General features: G+C 42.4%; 1 protein-coding gene across 1 annotated transcript; it reads left to right on the top strand.

Moving 5' to 3' along the window:
• The first annotated feature begins 6,750 nt into the window (after window positions 1-6,750).
• LOC133647871 (spermatogenesis-associated protein 45-like) lies at window positions 6,751-11,990 on the top strand. The gene is made up of 2 exons (XM_062043602.1): window positions 6,751-7,223; window positions 11,604-11,990. The coding sequence occupies exons 1-2, from the start codon at window positions 6,983-6,985 to the stop codon at window positions 11,657-11,659; spliced, it is 297 nt and encodes a 98-aa protein (XP_061899586.1). The 5' UTR covers window positions 6,751-6,982; the 3' UTR covers window positions 11,660-11,990.
• Window positions 11,991-23,513: the final 11,523 nt, after the last annotated feature.

Raw genomic sequence — 23,513 nt, 5'->3', positions numbered from 1 at the left:
GTTTTTACTTGCCCTGAAGTGGCCATGAGCGACCGGTGCAATAGATGCCGAGTGGATCTCGGTAATTATGTGAGAGTCCAGTCCATAGTGGGGCCAACAGGGGATCATCTTGAATGGAGACAAGTCAGCAGCACAGAGACGCCCCCAACTTATGCACAGTGGAGTGGTCCACCCCAGGTGCCGATTTTGAACAGTTAGCGCATCAACTGTGGTCACCTGATAACCTCTCCACACAGGAAAGGGGGGCAGAGCAGAAAAGAAAGAGACGGCAGATCAACTGGTCTAAAAAGAGTGTCTATTTAAAGGCTAGAGTATATAAATGAGTTTTAAGATGGGACTTAAATGCTTCTACTTAGGTAGCATCTCAGAGCATTCCACAGTACTGGAGCCCAAATAGAAAATGCTCTATAGCCCGCAGACTTTTTTTGGGCTCTGGGAATCACTAAAAAGCCAGAATTCTTAGAACGCAGATTTCTTGCCGGGACATATGGTACAATACAATCAGCAAGATAGGATGGAGCTAGACCGTTTAGTATTTTATACGTAAGTAGTAAAACCTTAAAGTCACATCTTAAGTGCACAGGAAGCCAGTGCAGGTGAGCCAGTATAAGCGTAATATGATCAAACTTTCTCGTTCTTGTCAAAAGTCTAGCAGCCGCATTTTTTACCAACTGTAATTTTGTAATGCTAGACCTAGGGAGACCCGAAAATAATACGTTACAGTAATCGAGACGAGACGTAACAGACGCATGAATAATGATCTCCGCGTCGGTGGTGGACAAAATGGAACGAATTTTAGCGACATTACGGAGATGAAAGAAGGCTGTTTTAGTAACACTCTTAATGTGAGACTCAAATGAGAGAGTTTGGTCGAAATTAATACAGAGGTTCTTTAACGAGTCACTTTGGGTAATTGTTTGGTTGTCAAATGTTATGGTGCCGGTGTCTTAGCATTGATTTGCAAAAAGTTAGTGAACAACCATTTTTAATTTAATTTAGACACGCCTCTAGTTGACTGCAATCTGGCGTGTTAGTCAGCTTTAGGGGCATGTAGAGTTGGGTGTCCTCAGCATAGTAGTAAAAGCTAACACTGTATTTGCATACAATGTCACCTAGCGGCAGCATGTAGATGCTGAAGAGTGCAGGACCTTAACATACTCCGAGCTTACGTTGTAATGGGAGACACTGCATCCTGTCAGTAAGATAGGAGTTAAACCAAGAAAAGGCTAAGTTGAACACACCAATACGTGGTTTGATACGTTCTAATAAAATGTTATGATCGACGGTATCGAAAGCAGCGCTAAGATCAAGTCGCAGCAACATGGATGATGCATCAGCATCCATAGTTAGCAATAGATCATTAGTCATTTTTGCGAGGGCTGTCTCCGTAGAGTGATTTGCCCTGAAACCGGACTTAAAGGTTTCACAGAGATTGTTAAACGCTAAGTGCTCATTTAGCTGCTGTGCAACAATTTTGGCCAAGTCCTGTAGAGAGTACTCAGAGAGTACAGGGTATCGGACAGGCTGATTGTGGCGGTCCGCTCACTGTATGATCAGTGTCAGAGTTTGGTCCTCATTGCAGTAAGTCTGACCCGTTTTCAGCAGGGGTTGGACTGCACCAGGGCTGCCCTTTGTCCCCGATTCTGTTTACAAAATTTATGGACAGAATTTCTAGGCGCAGTCAGGGCGTTGGGGATATCCGGTTTGGTGGCTGCAGGATTAGGTCTCTGCTTTTTGTGGATGATGTAGTCCTGCTGGCTTCATTTGACCAGGATCTTCAGCTCTCACTGGATCGGTTCGCAGCTGAGTGTGAAGTGAATGGGATGAAAATCAGCGCTTCCAAGTCCGAGTCCATGGTTCTCGCCCGGAAAAGGGTGGAGTGGCATCTATGGTTTGGGAACGAGATCCTGCCCCAGGTGGAGGAGTTCAAGTATCTTGGGGTCTTGTTTACAAGTGAGGGAAGAGTGGATCGGGAGATCGACAGATGGATCAATGGCGGATAGGTGCGGCATCTGCAGGTATGTGGACCCTGCTTCTACGGTATGTCGTGGTGAAAAAGGGGCTGAGCTCTCAATTTACTGGTTGATCGATGTTCCTAGCGTAAAGCCACTGCTCCAGTTCGAGAGGAACCAGATGAGGTGGTCAGAAGGCCACGTCCGATTGGTAAGAGTCCACAAGGAAGACCTAGGACTCCTTGGAGAGACTATGTCTTGCAGTGGGCCTGGGAACGCCCCGGGAATTCCCCTGTGTAAGAAAATTGTCTTACCCATCCTTGACACTGCCAGCTTTACTCAGAGTGCATCACTTTTAACAGTAGATTGTTAGGATCCGCTGCGCGGATCATATTCTGTTTGGGTTTTCGGGTCATTTGTTTTTTTCTGCTAGTCTTGGACTCCTTTTAGTACCTGTTTATGCACCTGAGTTTGTTACCATAGCAACTGATTACTTTCACCTGCCGCGTGTGTGCCCGACGCGCACCTGTTTTTCATCACTGACATTATTATTTAAAGCCTGCCTTCCCAGTCAGTCGGTCTTGCTTCGTAGTTTGTTTCCTTATAACAGATGACGACTTTTGTTCCTGCTCTGAACCCTTCTAGCTCCCATGCTAAAGGCTCTGTTTTCTAGCTCCCACGCTAGCTCCTTTTGTTTCTTCCTTAAGTGCTATGAGCACGTTTTTGTTTGTTCAGTATTATTTATTTCTTAAATAAATAATTTCTTACCTGCAAGCTGTGTCCGAAGCCCAATCTGCATCCCTGGGAGAACGAAAATTTCGCATCACTATGCGACGCGGTCGTCACAGTACGGAGCAAGCAAGAAGTTCTCATGTCGGAGGCAGATGAAGGTGCGTGGATGGTCCTCCGAGCGATGGAGGCAGAGACGCTCCGCTGTTCTCCAGATGAGGAGATGATTTGGGGACCAGGAGGTGTTCTGGTCCCGTTCGACTCCATCTGGCCCGGGGAGGTCCGCTCTCAGCCCGCTCGCACGCGTCAGCAAAAGAGGAAGTCCACGAAGAAGGCTTCGGCTCGCGGCAAAGACGCACCAACCCCGCAATTCTTCCCTCCGAAACACAGCCATCTGCAAGCTGCCCAGGATTTCCCTCTTCAAATGTCTGGTAATTCCATCAACCACTTTACCAAAGATTTCTCTGACTGGCCTGTCAATCACTGGGACTTCAGCTATCACGTCATTCCGTCGGTGCCCCCTGATGACGTTGCCCCGTCCATTTTTGATGACGTCATAGACAAAGACATTTTTATACATTCTGTCAATTCTTTCTGTCAGCCATTTACAAGTGACTTTAATTCTGCAATTAAGCATTATCAGGACTTTTTAAAAACAATCTAAATCTAGTCAGTCCCAGTCACCTTACTTTCTAGCTCCGCCCCCAGTTATTTTGGCCCCACCTCCTATGGCTCAAGCTCCCAGGCTTCCTAGAGCCCACCCGCCCATGCCCTCTGCTCCCGCCGAACTCGCACAAGCGCTCCCCCCACCAGCTCCATCTAGCATCTGGAATCTGCTTCCTGAGGGGGGGCAGTCCTGGTAGCGTGTCAGCGGGGCAAGCAGACCTCATTCCACTGAGGTTGCTGCCTGCCTCTCCTCCAGCGGGGGCACTGTCTGCTTCGGCTCCACCTCCTGCTCCAGCGCTGCAAAGCACACGAGACCCCGCAGAGACCGACCCTGTAAAAAGGGCATTGCTCCAACAGGAAAAACAACTTGGACAACAGGAGGAACAGTTTGGCGTTCTTGGGGCTTGCGTCAACGCCATGGCGGAACGCCAAGACGCCTGCCTTGATGCTTTGGAGAGACAGCTGGGAAGTATACTCACCGCGCTGCAGGTGATGATTCCCCCTACGGCCGACCCAGCAGTCCAGCTGAGACATCCTCCACCCACAGGTATTCCGTTGCCTGCTCCGCCCACGCCGGCAGACGAGCCGCCTGCTCCTCCCACGCCGGCAGAAGAGCCGCCTGCTCCGCCCACGCCGGCAGACCAGCCGCCTGCTCCGCCCACGCCGGCAGACGAGCCGCCTGCTCTGTCCACGCCGGCAGACGAGCCGCCTGCTCCACCTCTGGCTCCGCCCACGTCGTCGCCTCTTGCTTCCATGGCGACACCTCTTGCTTCCATGGCGACGCCTCCTGCTTCCATGGCGACGCTTCCTGTTTCCACTGCGATGACGCCTCCCACGGCTTCCACGCCTGCCTCGCCTACCACGCCTCCCATGGCTTCCACGCCTGCTTCGCCGACGACGTGCCCACCTCCTCGTGTCTAGCAGGCCGCACCACGGCGCCACCCACCTCCTCGTGTCCGGCGCGCCGCACCTCGGCGCCACCCACCTCCTCGTGTCCGGCGAGCCGCACCACGGTGCCGCCCACCTCCTCGTCTATGGACTTTATTTGGACGCCTTTGGCGCCAACAGCAGCGACGCCCAGGACTTGGGTGCAAGACTCAAAGACTGCTGAACTTCTGGCGCCAGTCTCGTCCGCCTCCTCGGCGGCCACAAAGGTGGCCTTTCCGTGGTTGTCTGCCTCGCCTGCGGCAGCGGCGTTCCATTCGCCACCGCCGCCTGACTAGTCCCCGGTGGATTCGGGGACACGTGGCCTGGCGACCCTCCGCCAAGACCTCCCTCCGCCCTCCCTTGACTTGTGAACTGCCTTGTAGTTGGGGGGTTTTAGTTTTTCCAGGGGCCATCTGGAATCTGTCCCTTAAGGGGTGGGTACTGTTAGGATCCGCTGCGCGGATCATATTCTGTTTGGGTTTTCGGGTCATTTGTGTTTTTCTGCTAGTCTTGGACTCCTTTTAGTACCTGTTTATGCACCTGAGTTTGTTACCATAGCAACTGATTACTTTCACCTGCCGTGTGTGTGCCCGACGCGCACCTGTTTTTCATCACTGACATTATTATTTAAAGCTTGCCTTCCCAGTCAGTCGGTCTTGCTTCGTAGTTTGTTTCCTTACAACAGATGACGACTTTTTTTCCTGCTCTGAACCCTTCTAGCTCCCACGCTAAAGGCTCTGTTTTCTAGCTCCCACGCTAGCTCCTTTTGTTTCTTCCTTAAGTGCTATGAGCACGTTTTTGTTTGTTCAGTATTATTTATTTCTTAAATAAATAATTTCTTACCTGCAAGCTGTGTCCAAAGCCCAATCTGCATCCCTGGGAGAACGAACATTTCGCATCACTATGCGACCCGGTCGTCACATAGATTTCTCTAAAAGCAACCCAATAGTAAAGCATTCACTACAGATATTTTTTCCGTTTAAGAAAATATTTAATCTAGTGATTAAAAGGTGGTCTGAAAGGGGCCTCGAAAGCACTAAATGGCCTGTTTATAAATAATATATCCGCTTCTGTCACACATATAATTTATAAAATGTAGTATCATTTAAGATACCTGCAAATTCGAAACTACAGTATCATCACACAGCAGTTCCCTAATAGACACCCAGTGAAGATCACGGATGATATTATGTCACTTGGCCCAACAAAAAAAGGGACAATCTTGCGAATACACTGTTCAATCTCTAATAAAAACTCCCTTTAACTTTCTAAAATTAAAAGTGCATGATAAAAGGATTAGACGATGGAACATGGACCAAGGTTTTGGATGGGGTTCACACATCTTCAGTGTGTGCTCGACACGCTATTATTCAATTTAAGGTGGTAATACTCCAAGGCCAAATTAGCTCAACTCTTCCCACAAGATAGCTCAACACGTGATAGGTGAAAGGTGATGGATGCAATGCTGTCTTACATGTTTTGGTTTTGTCCAAGCCTGGACATTTTTTAATCCCTTATCAGCATTAAAATCGCTCCAAACCCATTGATTTCTATATTTGGAGTCTTACCGGACGGGTAGAAAATACAAGCTGGGGGACACAGAATAATCTTATTTACCACATTACTGGCGCTTGGAAGCCTTTTTAAAATTGTTTTCCATGAAACCACTACACAAGTACAGTAATAAATTAGTGTGCTGTTCTGTTTTGTTTTTTAATCACTTCCTGGTATTTTTGATGGGCCATTGACATTCATGTGCTGATAATGCTGCTCCTACAGTATATAACCAGGATTTTGATTGCTAATATTGACTACTTATGCAGTGTTATTGTGCTATCACTGTCATTGCTAATTTTAACTCAAGACAAGCATCCATAGTTAAAGATGTTCTCTGGGACATGTATAGCCAACATCCAAGCCTTTGTAGAAGGCGAGATATTTAGCTACGTGACTATGTGGGAGGGGGAGGGTTACTTTGGGATGTATAAAAGGGTTTGGAGTATATTTTATAGTTTGTAAATAAATAAAAAGACTCCTGAAAGATATCTTATTTTTCCAACTTTCTTTCTTTTCTCACAGGACCGGAACCAACTAGGATGACAAAATGTAACCAAACAAATTATTTTAAGTGTAAAGATGTAATAAATATGGAGAATGGTTAAAAAGCATAGTGCAGTGTACTTTCTCTCCTGTCCTGCAAACATTAGGTAGTAGTACTAGTAGCAGTAGTAGAGAAGTGAAATGTCAGTGCAGAAAGTAGTAGATGTACATGCAGTATTGACTATAAAAGTGGAAGCAAAGTAGCTTGTCCATATGCTGCCATCATTAGCTGCGCTAATCCTAATCCTAATGTAGCAGACAGGACCCACATGTCCTAGAAAGCACATTCATTGTTTGGTGAGTCCAAAGAAATGTGGACACAGTAAGAATGGCTTCTGAAGTCTCAACCCCACCCCAACCCGGCTGACTACAAGACGGTAAAGTTAATTAAACTTTATGAGACGTAAAGTAAATATTTTTGTGTCTTTAAAGTGATAAAAGCTTTCTTTCTGTCAACAGAGTGAGTCATCCTTTCTAATTCTAAAGATCTTAAGGGTGTACAGGTCATCGACTCAGATTTCATGTTGCTACGGCAACCCTAGCATCACCTATCATCTTGGCCAACAGCAGGTGAAGCTGATCAAACAAACAAGAAGTCTAAGAGAAACATGCCTGGATCCAAAGCAGAGCCACTCCTGGATGTCAACATGCAGCGGGAGACCTGGTGTCAGGTGGAGTCAGGAGCCCTGCGTTCCTGGGAAAGATCAGAGAGGAAACATTACCGGGCACACCTGCGGTCCAGCTCAGTTCTCCTCTCCGCCATGACCGGCGGGCCGCGACAGGGGACGGCGAGCAGGGGATGGCCACCTCCCGCTAACCTCCCTCAGAGGCGTCATTTTGAAGAAAGCTGTAAGTGCTACCTTCCTGAAATACATAAAACACCCTGATAAATGCAGTGACAAGTTATAGAATATCTCTATTCTTGCTACGATACACATACAATACTGTGCACTAGCTTCTACCACAACAGTTAGCAGGACTGCACATTTGTTAAGGGGTTCTGCATGGAGGTAGGAAGCCATTTAGTTTTGGTGAGGATCTGAATAAACGAAACGGAAGTATGAAGGTTAATTTGTGTAATTTTTACACCTAATTTATGTAACTGAACTGAATTTTTTGCGTTTGAATTGTGTAAATTGAATTTTGTTTACATCAAATTATGCTAGCAATTACAGTGAAAAAACAATTGTCAGCAAAATGCATGTTTAAAAATTCAGTTCATAAAATTTCAGTGTATAAAAATTCAGTGTTTACACATTCAGTGCTGAAAATTTCAGTGCAGAAAAATGTAATGCTTCAAAACGAAAGACCCACTTCCGGTAAATTAAGACTGAAGCAATCGATCCTGTTTCAGAACCAACCAATGAGGTGTTAAGTAAAGCGTTGTGTTACATGGAAACTAAAAAGACTACCAGGCCATTTAATCTTTCTTTTAACAATGGAGGTTTCTGTACATTAGTGAAAAAATATGATGATTTTTCAAAAAAGGACAAAAGCTGATAACACGATGGTAGAATACTCACACAATAATGACTGATACTAAAAATGTTATAGTAGACCATCTCAAAAATGTAATACAATTTTTGTTTTTTACTGAATGAGATACTCAGAATGTACATGAAAATACAGAATTTGGGATTTACAATATTAAATATATATATATATATATATATTTATATATATATATATATAAATATAAATATTAAACAACCAGGGCTGTACGGTACGAGCATTTAAGTCGCATTTGCCACTAAAAAGGTTGTGCGAGTATTGAAAAAAAAAGTAACACGTGCAAATAAAGATTTTAACCCTTTCATTAGCATTTTGCTCCTAAAATAAATCCATCCAAATTTGATCAAACTAGAGTAACATTTTCGGCCATCTGTATAGCATGTTTGAAATAAACTTAAACCATAACCATAACCAAATGGACAAATGATTGAAGTGGAAGTTTCACTGATCACTCTGTGCGCGCTGAAAACTGTGTGCCCCTCCTTCCTGTGCAATGCACAGAAGGGAGTGGGGCTGCAGCCCCTAGCTCACACACTAGTCTTTAAACACGGAAGAAACAAGGTCTTAGTTGGAGGAACTGGTCAGTAAAAGACAACGTTTAGTTCACCACCATAAAACTTGACACAAACTTTACAGCGCGCTAGTAACTACGAGGGTCGAAGGTAATATTAAACAACAAATCAATAATCGAAGTGACAAACTTGCCATCCAAAAAATTTACCCCGTTTGTTGTCAAGAACATACAGCCATAGAAGCACATTAATAATAATAATAATAATAATAGTAATACCTGGGATTTATATAGCGCTTTTGTAAGTACCCAAAGTCGCTTTACATGTTAAAAACCCATCATTCATTCACACCTGGTGGTGGTAAGCTACTTTCGTAGCCACAGCTGCCCTGGGGTAGACTGACGGAAGCGTTAAATCTAGGGATGTCCGATAATGGCTTTTTGCCGATATCCGATATTCCGATATTGTCCAACTCTTTAATTACAGATACCGATATCAACCGATACCGATATCAAACGATATATGCAGTTGTGGAATTAACACATTATTATGCCTAATTTGGACAACCATGTATGGTGAAGATAAGGTACTTTTTAAAAAAAATAATAAAATAAGATAACTAAATTAAAAACATTTTCTTGAATAAAAAAGAAAGTAAAACAAGATAAAAACAGTTACATAGAAACTAGTAATTAATGAAAATGAGTAAAATTAACTGTTAAAGGTTAGTACTATTAGTGGACCAGCAGCACGCACAATCATGTGTGCTTACAGACTGTATCCCTTGCAGACTGTATTGATATATATTGATATATAATGTAGGAACCAGAATATTGATAACAGAAAGAAATGGGGGGAGGGAGGTTTTTTGGGTTGGTGCACTAATTGTAAGTGTATCTTGTGTTTTTTATGTTGATTAATAAAAATAAAAAAAAACGATATAGATAATAAAAAAAAACGATACCGATAATTTCCGATATTACATTTTAACGCATTTATCGGACATCCCTAGTTAAATCTATAACACAATCTGCGAGGACTCTCTGACGTCACACGTCACTCGGCAACAGGCACCGTCTTTTTAAAGGCACACACACCGACGCACACACTGCTCTTATATGAAACTTATCTTAACTGCATTATGCTAAATATTTGAAGTTTTTTAAATGTAAAGTAACGCATTAATTACTTTTCCTAGTAAAATAATTATTAATCAATTAATCACAGTTTACTTATATAGCCCTTAATCAAAAATGTCTCAAAGGGCTACACAAGCCACAACGACGCCCTCAGTTCAGATCCCACATCAGGGCAAGAAAAAAACTCAACCCAATAAGAACAACGAGAAACCTTGGAAGGGACCGCACATGTGGGGACCCCCCCTTAGGTGACCGGTGCAATGGATGCCGAGTGGGTACAGTTAATAACGTGAGAGTCCAGTTCATAGTGAGGCTAGCAGTGGATCCTCTTGTAGGTAGACAGCAGTGCAGAGATGTCACCAACTGATGTATAGAGCAGTGGTCCATCCCAGGACCCGACTTGGAACAGGTAGTGCCTCTTCCGTGGAAACTGATCTGTGGCCCCCTAGTAACCTCTTCATGCAGGAGAGGGGCACAGAGCAAAAAAGAGAGACAGCAGATCAAGTTAAGTTAAAGTTAAAGTACCAATGATTGTCACACATACACTAGGTGTGGTGAAATGTGTCCTCTGCATTTGACCCATCCCCTTGTTCACCCCCTGGGAAGTGAGGGGAGCAGTGGGCAGCAGTTGGCAGCAGTTGGCAGCAGTGGGCATCAGCGGTGCCGCGCCCGGGAATCATTTTTGGTGATTTAACCCCCAATTCCAACCCTTGATGCTGAGTGCCAAGCAGGGAGGTAATGGGTCCCATTTTTATAGTCTTTGGTATGACTCGGCCGGGGTTTGAACTCACAACCTACCGATCTCAGGGCAGACACTCTAACCACTAGGCCACTGAGTAGGTGTATCAACCAGTTTTAGACACCAGTATCAACTGGTCTAAAAGGGGCCTATTTAAATGCGAGGGTGTATAAATGAATTTTAAAATGAGGTAGCATCTCCAACTGTTATCGAAAGGGCATTCAGAGTACTGGAGCCTGAATAGAAAACGCTCTATAGCCCGCATACTTTTTTGGGGGGCTCTGGGAATCACTAATAAGCCGGAGTTCTTGGAACGCACATTTCTGTCCGGACTTATGGTACAATACAATCAGCAAGATAAGATGGAGCTAGACCGTTTAGTATTTTATAGGTACGTAGTAAAACCTTAAGGTCGCATCTTAAGTGCACAGGAAGCCAGTGCTGGTGAGCCAGTATAGGCGTAATATGATCAAACTTTCTTGTCCTTTTCAAAAGTCTATCAGCTGCATTTTGTACCAACTGTAATCTTTTAATGCTAGACTGAGGGAGACCCGAAAAGAATATGTTACAGTAATCGACACAAGGCGTAACGAACGCATAAATAATTATCTCAGTGTCGGTGGTGGACAAAATGAGACGGATTTTAGCGATATTCATGGCTACATTTTTGTGTGTACATCCTGTAATGATGTTTACCTATAAAAACACCATTGTTAAAGGTCAATTATTGTCATATTCGTGATGTTTAAAAAAATCCCCTCTAACCGGGGTACTTTTTTCACATTTTGTGCTTTAATTAGCTGAAGAATTGAGCATAGTTAAATGTTTTTTTTTTAAAGAAGATTGGAGATTATATTTGACTTTTTTTAAATATTATTTTCAAGGCTTTTTCTTTTTTCTTAACTCAAAACACATTTTAAGTTGGGATCGTATTATGCAAAACCTACTTGTCTTACTTGTTGGTACCTGTTTTTGTGTATTTGGGATCTCCATCAGTCCAGAAAATTTTAAATCAAGACATGGTGGAGATATTTAGTTACATCAACGGATACTTCCCTTTATGGGTTAGTTTATGAGCCAAACTACTGTTTATTGGGATTTGAGTTTTGATCCACAACGCTCAGCCCTACACTCGTGTTAGCGACACTGCTAGCACAGTTTAGGGATGTTCTCTGTGTTTAATCGAGCTTTACAGTAGGCCTTATGATGGCATTGTGTTTATATGTATGAGTGCACATGTGTATCTTGTTTGAGTGTTAATAATGAATTTGTGATATTTAAGACATTGCATATTGCTCCTAATTTTTCAACTAAATGTCTCTTCCAGATAATTCCCAGCTGTCGTGGACCGCTGCAGACTCTCAGCATCAGAACACCGATTGAACTTTGACACAGAAATGTTTTCAGCTCGCAGCTTGTGTTCATTTGCTTTCATTTCACATGCCACCTGCCGCTATGTTGATCCCTACAACAACATTCAACTTGGCTGCATTCCTCTACAAACAATGTATGCGTTTGAGTGTGGGAGTGTGTGTGTAACTTTTTCATAACAAGGACAATTGGAGGGACAGTGGTTTCAACAAATGCCTCAAGTCACAGGATTCATCCGTTCATCTCATGTTTGACAGGCTTCTTCCATTTTACATACTGTAAAGCAGTGGTCCTCAAGCTTTTTGTAGCTGCGGACCGGTCAGCGCTTGAAAATTTCTCCCACGGACCGAAGAAGGGGGGGGGGGGGGGGGGTTTATTGTTTTTTTTTCATAAAGAAATACAATCATGTGTGCTTACGGACTGTATCCCTGCAGACTGTATTGATCTATATTGATATATCTATATATTGTGTTTTTTATGTTGATTTAATAAAAATAAAAATAAAAAAATATTTTATTATCATATTTTTTTAAATTTCTTGTGCGGCCCGGTACCGGGCCGTGGCCCGGTGGTTGGGGACCACTGCTGTAAAGCATTGCATATACAAAGGTAGTACTTCAGAAGTCCAACACATCACCATCAGATGACGGTATGAAAGCTGACGTTGATCCTCAGCTGACTAACATGAGCAAAGTGATGCACAGATTAGTCAGAGAAGTTGGATTTCCGTCATATTCACATGACATTTGCACCATCACGCTACCACCCCAACACCACCTTCTCTCTTCCTGGCATGTTGGTGACACTCACACAAAAGTGCAATAAAACCACACTCTGACAAAATAAACACATCATGCAAAATTAGAAGTCTATTCTCTGTTGGAATGCTGAGAGAGTCAAGCTAAAAACTAAAAAGTTCAATTTATTGATATTTTAAGAAAGAACAGTACTGATTTTAAACGACTAAAGATGCCAGTGGTACAAGGTCACATTTTTATGTGCATGCTTATTGCAATCTCTTAAGAATGGAAACCAACATGATGGGGTTCCTCTATAATGTAGAATAAGTATTTTAATTAGCCCCATCAAAAAATAAACCATTCTTCATTGCCTCCAGGCACACGCACACACACACACACACACACACACACACACACACACACACACACACACACACAAACACACATTTGAATCATACGTCCGACAATCTACTTTTTTCAAATACAGCAACATTTTAAAAAACGGTCAATTATTCCTATATGATACAACATATTCACAATATGAAATATTAAGCAAACATACTAACTTCCTGGCAGGAATGTAGAATAAACCACATCAAACACCTAAAAGAAAGAAATAATTGGCAATTATTGTTACTTTAATTGTTTTCTTTTTGCCTTCATACCTATAAATATTAGGTTGATTTAACTTACGTAATGTTTTTTACCTGTGGGAACAATTGGTTTGATTTATTTATATATTTTCTTTGTGAACTCTTGATTTTATATATCTTTTTTTCAGTGGGAACTCTTGTGTTCAACTGTTTGTTTCTGCAATAGCAACTGCACCCCACTCCAGTCCAGTAGATGGTGGTAATGCACATATCAAGTTGGCCGCACAAACCAAAAAAAAGAACAAAAAAGTGGGAATATCCAATTTTAAAAATTGTTTAGTAAATAGCGTTAACAAATAAAGGTAAGGCAGGGATAATGGCTAAAACATTTTCAAAATACACAGCCCAGAAACCTCTCAGAAGAAGAGACAAAATAGGGGTTTTAGACCGGAGGGAGGTTATGAACCATTGGATAGATAAACCATTAACATATCATGAAATGACAGCAATAAGCAGGTCAAAACCAAGCACTCTCGGTAAAGATTAAAGTTGTTATGTATTGCTGAAGCATTTAGGAGAAGCAGAGTTGTCAAAGTCGCTGCAGATGCATAACACGTTTTGACAGGAGGGGAGACTACTATAGAGGGCTTCAGGTTTTATGCTTTGCATGTAAACACGCTAATAGTTGTTGATCATTCATCCTGTGATACTGAGAATGCCGACGACTTGTGCGATTGTCAACTTCCACAATCGAAGTGGTAGAGATAAAACTAGCTATAATCGCATTCCTAAGCTTGTTGGACAGAGAGAAGTGGATGAACAGAAGAGGGAACGGGAAGGGGAGCATTCATTCCTGCAATCAACCAATCTAATGTCGCATGCTATGAACAGCTTTGTGTTTTTTCGGATCATATCATTACAGGTAATTTAAAAAAATAATATTAAATAAATGACAGCACCACTTTGCATTAACTTCATGTGCTGAGTCGAAGAACTTTGATATTATTTGTTTTGCTAAAAAAAATACTGACTTCTCTGATCCGGACTGTGGCTTCAACCTAAAACAAAACTCATGCGACATTAAAACAACATTCTCCCAATACTGCCTTGCAGACAATGTGCTGAGATGACCTCAGGGGTTATTCGTGATTATCCAAGCTGTCCAACTTCGGTCGTGAAGATTTCTGAAAGTGCATTACTCGAGCTTTGACGACACAATGTCCACTGGGTTTATATAGACAAACACAAACGTCACAAAACCATCCATAAACAAACCGCATAGCTTTCTAGACTCTTATATTTGTTAAAGTATTTCAAAGTGTAAATTTGGCTGGGTTAAAAAATTAAGTAGTTCACCAAGTTCGGGTATGAAACATCGGGGGAAGATGTTATGGTCTCTGCTCCACTGAGACTTGTCGATCTGGTAAAGATCCTCACATTCAATTACGGCTGTTTTTGTCCTTATAACGACAAAGGGACTTCTTATCTAATGACTCACTGTATTTTTCTATCGTATCAAAGCTGTTGCAATGGTATTTACCACGGTATAATTTGGAAAAATTACGTGTAGCGATATCGTAAGCAATCTCAGGGCATTAAATCGATCGCAACTGGACTGCTTGGTTTGTCTATGAAAACCAAGCAATTTAAATGTTTAGGTATGGTATTTGATTTACGGTTAACATTGAAGGCACATATAATAAATAATTGTGTGTAAATGTAAAAAAGTAATAAATGTGATGAGGTGTTTGTCAGGTAGAACTTGGGGGCGAGTTGTGTAGCTCTTAAATAGTTTATATGGCCTTCATTAGGTCAACTTTAGATTATGGATGTATGGCATATTGCTCAGCAGCAAAATCGAAAATTAAAAAGTTGGATGATGTGCAAGCTGAAGCATTAAGATCAGAGTTTACCGTATATGTATCTGACCGTGGCACGACGCCACGGCAGAATAGAAGCCGCCACACCTTACATGAAAACAAATTTTAAAAATAATATATTGTATGAATGGATATATTGATTAGTGATGCACAGAAAATGTGGCCACTGAAAAAGTTTAATCAACCGTAAGTAAGACAAATGTGAGTGGAACCTCGGGAGTAGACGAGGCACCATCCATGCGGCCGCTTTTCCTCACTTTGGCTCTGGCGGCTGCGACTTGGGCGGCGGGCCGGCGGCTCCTCCAACCATGGCACGCACACAGCCCTCCTTTGCCCTCCAGCCAGACCGACTCAGCCCTTAGAGCCAATCCTTGTTTCGAAGTTACGGATCTGACTTGCCGACTTCTCTTCCCCGTCTTGTACTAACATGCCAGGTATGTATGTAGCAGTGGCGATTGCTAAAGACTGCAAGAAAAGTTCAGCTTCTACTAAAATGTAAAAAAAAGTGGTCAAATATGTGCTTTTGTGTTGCATTTCATTGACTAAATGCGTCAGGATGTGTTCAACTTTTGTTCAGAATCAGCTATTTTGGCGACAGCTAAATTGGCGCCACTTTTTTTCATTGATGTGGTAGCGTCACAATGCTGCAGCCAAACGAGACAATCATTGGATGAATACTCGACTTAGTCCCGGCCACGGACATTGAGCGAATGAATAAAAGTAAAGGGGCGACCTGACTGGGCTGAATCTCTTTTTGATTGACAGCAACATGTGTGAATCAGCAATCTTAATTTAAATATAAACTCTGCCAGAGCATTTTTCATCTTTCATTCCATTGTTCCTGCTGATATGGAAACATTTACACTTTTTTAAGTGAAGTTGTACTCCACCTGCCACTGGTACACAGCCAGTGTTACATTGTACAGTAATAACAATTATAAAAATACAGCAAAACAATCTAATATAAGAAAAATATGTTAATACTAATTACTAACAACACAGACTTGTTTTCAAATGTATGTAAATTAGTTTTAGCATTCAAATATATATATATATATATATATATATATATATATATATATATATATATATATATATATATATATATAAATATATATATATATATATATGTATATACACATACAGTATGCATCATCAACAATTATGCAAATCATATGATTATGTCATATTGACCACGCTCTCAGCCACGCCTCCACCACCAGGAAGGAAGCATCTAATAATGAATAATTGGATACATTTACTGTATTATAGTGATTCACAGCCAACCAAGGCTGTGATTCAGGAGTGCTGGGAGCAGGGGCGTCACTAGCTTTTAAGGACAGGGGGGGCTTAGCCCCCAGGAGATGCACAGGATGCGAGCAAACGTAGCGCACGAGCACAAAACTTCACAAACGGCTAACAAAGACTTATAAATTATTAATTGTTATTATTATTATTTCATTCGGTTTATTTTCAATCTGTGTTCAGTACAACAACAAACATGGGTTTACACAGTGGCATTTTGTTTACAGCATCAACAAGAAACAATTACTTGGTGGATGGAAGCATCAAAGAATGCCGTCTGTTTTTAAGGGTGGCAAATCGGTCTATCACTCTGTTGTGACTCAGATGCTGAAGCTTATTCATTTTGCAGTTTATATTAAATGTCTTGGTTTTTCCTCCCTCTGAAAATCCTATGAAATGTTTAACAAGCCATCCTGTAATAATACAACAGCTATTAATGTAACAATACAATAAAACAAATATATTTAATGATGTTTTTTTCATTATTTTAACAATAGGCTAATGTATATTACTTTATATAGATTCTACAAGAAACACAAAACTTAAAAACTAAATTATTTACAATTGCAGACACAAGGTTTCGTGCAGCTTCACTCATTGTAAAGGAAGTCGGAAGTCCAAGCAGGAGAAAAATGACTACAAAGATGGTGTCTGGGTTTTTCTTATATATATATATATATATATATATATATATATATATATATATATATATATATATATATATATATATATATATATATATATATATATATATATATATATATATATATATATATATATATATATATACATATTAAGTCTTTCATAAATATATATATATATATATATATATATATATATATATATATATATATATATATATATATATATATATATATACTATATATATATATATATATATATATATATATATATATATATATATATATATATATATATATATATATATATATATATATATATATATATATATATATATATATATATATATATATATATATATATATATATATATATATATATATATATATATATATATAAAACTTAAAGGTATACTAGAGGATGTTGTGTTGACTATTAGTCCTCCTAATTGTCACATATATATATATATATATATATAAAATAAAACAAATGGCTTATCGATAACACTTTTTATTTTATTTTATTTATTACAACGCCAAAATAGGCTTAATTACGCCAATGGTTGTAATTCTGTAGCACTTTGAGATTTGGAATCAAATGTAAAGTAGTATACAAATACAATCTATTATATAAATAGATTATATATATATATATATATATATATATATATATATATATATATATATATATATATATATATATATATATATATATATATATACAGTATATATACAGTATATATATATATATATATATATATATATATATATATATATATATATATATATATATATATATATATATATATATATATATATGTCCTTACGTAACGTCACCAGAATGATTGACAATTACAAGGACCAATAGTCAACACGATCCACCCAGAAATAAATAAAACAAATGGCTTATCGATAAGCCATTTAAAAAAAAAACTGTTTAAATATTTACTTTTATGTATCATTATTCTCCTACTCACCTTTCCAGTAGAGGCCTCTCCCCTCTCACTTTCTGTGCTCCTCTGCCCTGACTCCTACAGGTCAATAAGGGTTGTGGAGTGATTATGCTTGGCACTCAGCATCAAGGGTTGGAGTTGGGGGTTAAATCACCAAAATGATTCCCGGGCGCGGCGCCGCTGCTGCCCACTGCTCCCCAAGGGGATGGGACAAATGCAGAGGACAAATTTCACCACATCTAGTGTGTGTGTGACAATCATTGGTACTTTAATCTTTAAATCTTTAATTATTATTATCTACTGATGATAGTCATACGTGAATGAGCTCAGCTCCTGTTCTCCTCCATATGTAAAGTGAGAAACACAGCTGATGCTCCAGAAGGAAGTAACCCCAAAGATAGCAAATGGTAAAAAAGAGTGCACATTTAACTTTATAAATAACCAGGACCTTCATGATGCATTTCAGGCTAACTAGCTAACTAAGTAGCAGCATTGTTTTAGAGCGGGAATGTAACTTTTTGTCATACACAGACCTGGTGTAAAGTGGAGCTAATACATTTTACTACAAGCAGTGGTGACTACTTACTTTCTTGAAAAAGTTTCTTGTGTCCATTTTGCATCCGTTCACGTTCTTGTTCTGCAGTGCTGTGTGCTTCGTACACCTGCAGGACCGCAAGCAAGGTCGCAGAGAAAATGCGGACTGGATTTTGAGTGATGTGGGCATTTTTTATATGAACAAGTGGAATGGATTGGATACCGACGCACTAAAGGGGCTCTCTACCTTACGCTATGAAGTGAGGGGAAACTGAGTGAATAATGACAGGTTATATGATTATTTATTTAAAGTCATATTCGGGCCACTTTATAATGAATATGTCGGCATGTATTTGTAAAAAAAATAAAATAAAATAAAAAATAAAAATTTTTTTTTTTTTTTTTTTAACACCAAATTATTTAGGGGGCTTAAGAATATTTTAGGGGGGGATTGAGCCCCCCTAAAATAGGCCTAACAACGCCAATGCCAAACAAATCCTTTTTGCTAGATTTTTTAATCATACTATTAAACACAAGACCTCGCTGTTTTTGAACCCAGAATGAAATCTTCTAAGTGTGTTTGTGGTAGGAATGTCTCATCGACACAAAAGCAAAAAAGCGATCCACATATGGAAATTCAATACAAATACAAATACAAAATCAAGCATATTTACATTAAAATCTCAAAAATATATTTACAAATACACGTTTATTTATACAAATGATTGATTTATTTGTATGTCACATTTTTATATTTATAAATTGTATTTGTATATATTTTCAAATCTCAAAAATATATTTACAAATACGTGTTTATTTATACAAATTATTTATTCATTTGTATTTGTATTTGTAAATGTATTAATATACAGTATGCATATGTATTAATATCATATTGATATATATAAGTTGACAATTCTACTTCCATACTCATGTAGGAGTTGGGGGGAAGAATTAGCATATAGGTGCGCAAAGAAAGCAACAGCTAAAACAGAAATAAACATGGAGATCAACCACAGTAAACTTAAGCAGAAGTGAAGTATAGTTAAGATAGAACACAATAAAAAGTGGCAGGATAATTGGAATAAGGAAAAAAAAGGTAGAGAGTATTACAAAGTCCAGAGGAGAGTAGACGTAATGTTAGGAGGGAATAGAAATTTGAAGGAAGAAGACATCCTCCCACCTCCAAAGACATGCACCTGGGGATAGGTTGATTGGCAACACTAAATTGGCCCTAGTGTGTGAATGTGAGTGTGAATGTTGTCTGTCTAACTGTGTTGGCCCTGCGATGAGGTGGTGACTTGTCCAGGGTGTACCCCGGCTTCCGCCCGAATGCAGCTGAGATAGGCTCCAGCACCCCCCGCGACCCCAAAAGGGACAAGCGGTAGAAAATGGATGGATGATGGAAGACATTATTACTAGAATGAGGTTAGGACATACATATCTAAATAGTTCATTGAAATTGATAGGGAAACATAGCACAGGCCTGTGTGATTATTGTCATGAAATAGAAAGTGTAGGGCATGTATTAACAATACAATGTAGGAAATATAGTAGAGAAAGCGAAATAAATTTGCGAAAGAGGAAGTTACATTAGTAGTGGAAGATATTTTGGGATTGCACTCAGAACACCTAGGGTACAAAGTATTACATATATTTTTTTTAAAGACAAGTTTAAATATAAAATAACGTAGAGTAGGGTTCTGTCACGCCAATTTTCTTCCCATTACAAAAACCTTCCTAGCCCCCATTTACTTCCGGGGTCATTTCCGCTTACGTCATTTCCTCTTACGCACGTCATTTCCTCTTATGGCTGTTGACTAAGTATGCTGTGCTTTCACTTGTGTGCGTGTGTTTAAAATTGGCTTGATCATTAAAAGTTGAACCGATCGTTCATTGGGTCAGCATTTCTTGACATCTTCAAGCAAAGACATTTGTCAAACCAGTTCAACGCTACATTGGTGTCAGAAGTGGGATGGCTTTCTCAAAGAAGCTTGAGGATCTCATCAAGTGCTGGGAGAATGCACTTCCGGATGAAGACCGACTACCTCGTCACCAGGAAGAGGAAAGGAACAAGCGCCGCCCTGGTGGATTGGAGGCTCAACTACCTCACCACCAAGTAAATGAGAGGAACCTGCGCCGCCCTAGTGGACGGGAGGCCCATCCACTTGGAGGAAGAATGGAAGCTCAATATGATGGGACAAGATTGGAAGCTCAACCAGATGGAAGAAGTGCGCCTCGTGTTGGAAGGAGTGCCTGGCGAAGAAGTGCCTCTCCTGCGGTGATGGTGGACACAAATTCCCTGCGAGATGACTACAGGCCAAGCATCGCCACTCCAAAGCTTCCTCACTATAGTGGAGAAGGCTCTATTGAATCCTTCCTCCTCCAGGTCCAGCTAGCAGCACGTTTGAATGGCTGGTCTGATGTGGCAACCGCAGGGCATGTGGCGCTGTCCCTGGAAGGCCCAGCCTTACAGTGTTTGGTCGATTTACAAGAGGAGGAATTGGCTGATTGGGGGGCCATGCGCGAGGCTCTTCGACGACGTTACGGGCGACCAATCCATGCAGACGAAGCACGAGAGCAGCTGCACAAGCGGCGACGCCTTTTGGGAGAAAGTCTCGGAGCTTATGCTGCGGACCTTCGCCATCTGGTGCGAAGGGGCCACCCAGCGTTTCCAGAAGTATTACAGGAAGAGCTCACCGTGCAAGCCTTTGTCCGTGGTCTACAGCCTGAACGACTTTGGGAACATCTCAGACTGTTTGCCAAACACTCTCTCTCTGCCGCATTGACTGAAGCCGAACGTGTGGAGCACGTCCTGTTTCCAGATGGCCGCCGTGATGTTCCGCGAGTCCGCCAGGCTGGATGGGACGAGACCGAACGAGAGGGAACCGACCAAGTGACTGCAAGGCCCCGGCCACGCTTCTCCCAGAGAAGGCAGACCAAAGTGAACTGTTACCGCTGCGGTGTCCCTGGCCACATTGCAAGACACTGTCCAGCCCCTGCCCCCATTGACGTTGCCGCTGAGGTGTTGTCAAACTAGAGAGGGGTGTCAGTGTCGGGGAACTGACACCCGGGATGGTTTCCACTGTACCCGAATGTGACGCACAGCGCTTGGGCCGCCTGAGCAGGGCCCGGGGGCTATACCTGGAATGTGAGCTTGATGGAACAGTCTGCAGAGCCCTGGTTGACACGGGGTCCACTATCTCCATCATCCGGCCGGGTGTCCTTCCCCACTTGCAGCGCAGCTTGCCATCAGGCTGGACAATCACCAACGCCCGAATTACAACCGTCACCGGTAGCAAGGCTGCCATGCTGGGCCAAGGGACAGTGTGCATTAAGGTGGCGGACCAAGAGAGACGACACCCATTCTGGCTGGCTGACATTCAAGACCCCTGCATTGTTGGGCTTGACCTGTTGGAGATGTGGGGAGCTGTGGTCGATGTGCCTAGGGCCACGCTTCATCTTGGTGAGAAAACAGTTGCCCTCCAGGGTACTGATGAGCCAGGCGCCTGCAGAGTGACAGCCCCCACAGAGCCATCCCCGGCTACGGCCTTCATGGTGGACCAGGAGAAGTCTCAACCTAACCCTTCTACTAATAGACTGCCTACTATAGAGACCCAGCAGGCTATTGCAGAACTGTTAGAGCGAAGCAGTCAAGGCCTGAATACCACCCAGCAGGAGCGACTGAAAAGCTTACTGAATGCCTTCCAAGACATTTTTGCAGCGAAAGATGAAGACTGCATGCACACCAGTCTCGTACTCCACGACATTGACACAGGAGACGCACGACCAATCCGGCTACACCCACGCCGTCTTCCCCTTGCCAAACGAGTGGCTGCCCAGGAGAAAATCGAGGAGATGCGCCAGGCGGGCGTCATCGAGCCCTCCAGCAGTCCATGGGCAGCACCCGCAGTTCTGGTCAAGAAGAAGGACGGCTCGTGGCGGTTCTGCGTCGACTACAGACGGCTCAACGATGTAACCCGCAAGGACTCCTACCCGTTGCCGCACATAGATGATGCGCTGGACTACATCACTGGCTCCTCCTGGTTCAGCTCTCTGGATCTCCGAAGTGGCTATTGGCAGGTGGAGTTGGCCGCCGAAGCTCGACCAAAGACAGCGTTCACAATAGTTCAAGGACTCTGGCAGTTCAAGGTAATGCCGTTCGGGCTTTGCAACGCACCTGCCACGTTTGAACGGTTGATGGAGAGAGTGCTGGCATCCTATTACCGGAGATTTATCAAGGACTTTGCAACGATTGCTGGCCCCTTGCACCAGCTCACACACAAGGGACAGTTATTTGAATGGACTGACAGCTGCAATGAGGCTTTTGCACAGCTGCGAGAGGCCTTGGTCCGAGCCCCAGTGTTGGCCTACCCAGACCCCAGCCGACCTTTCGTGGTCGATACAGATGCCAGTGATGTCGGTGTGGGGGTTGTGCTGTCACAGGAAGGGAATCACGGCGAGCAGGTCGTGGCCTTTTACAGTCGGGGACTGAGCAAGCCAGAGCGGAACTACTGCGTCACCCGTCGGGAATTGTTGGCCATTGTCCTGGGCCTTCGTCATTTCCGACCCTACCTTTATGGTCAACGGTTTGTGTTGCGGACAGATCACGCCTCCCTCACCTGGTTGCTGAACTTCAAGGAACCCGAGGGGCAGCTGGCCAGGTGGGTCAAGATCTTGCAGGAATATGACTTCACGATTTCTCATCGACCAGGCCGCCTGCACAGCAACGCTGATGCACTGTCCAGACGGCCCTGTGAGGAGGCGTGTCGTTTCTGCCAGCGGGCGGAAGAGCGGTGCATGCCAGACCCATCAGTAGCTGCAGTCAGGCAACATGACATCACAGTCGACCTGGACACCTTCACCCCCCAACAATTGATCGACCATCAAAGACAAGACCCAGTGCTTGAGAGAGCTCGCAGCTGGGTGGGGGCACAGCAGCGGCCGGAATGGACCACAGTGGTGCACTTGGATACTGAGACCAAAGCACTGTACTCCCAGTGGGACAGCCTCCTGTTGTCTCGCGACCTGCTGTATCGTCGCTGGGAAGCTCCGACAGGACAACATGCTGCCCTCCAACTCGTGGTGCCCCGTGTGCTGCGGCCTCAGGTCCTCGAAGTGATGCATGGCTTCCCAGGGACTGGCCATTTTGGAGTGACCAAGACCTTGCTCCGACTGAGGCAGCGTTTGTACTGGCCGGGCTGTCGCCGTGACGTGGAG

The sequence above is a fragment of the Entelurus aequoreus genome, linkage group LG04 (genome assembly GCF_033978785.1).
Source record: "Entelurus aequoreus isolate RoL-2023_Sb linkage group LG04, RoL_Eaeq_v1.1, whole genome shotgun sequence".
In the NCBI taxonomy this organism is placed as follows: domain Eukaryota; kingdom Metazoa; phylum Chordata; class Actinopteri; order Syngnathiformes; family Syngnathidae; genus Entelurus; species Entelurus aequoreus.
The sequence above is the reverse complement of the archived record's forward strand: the minus strand, read 5'-3'. Positions and strand labels throughout refer to the sequence as shown.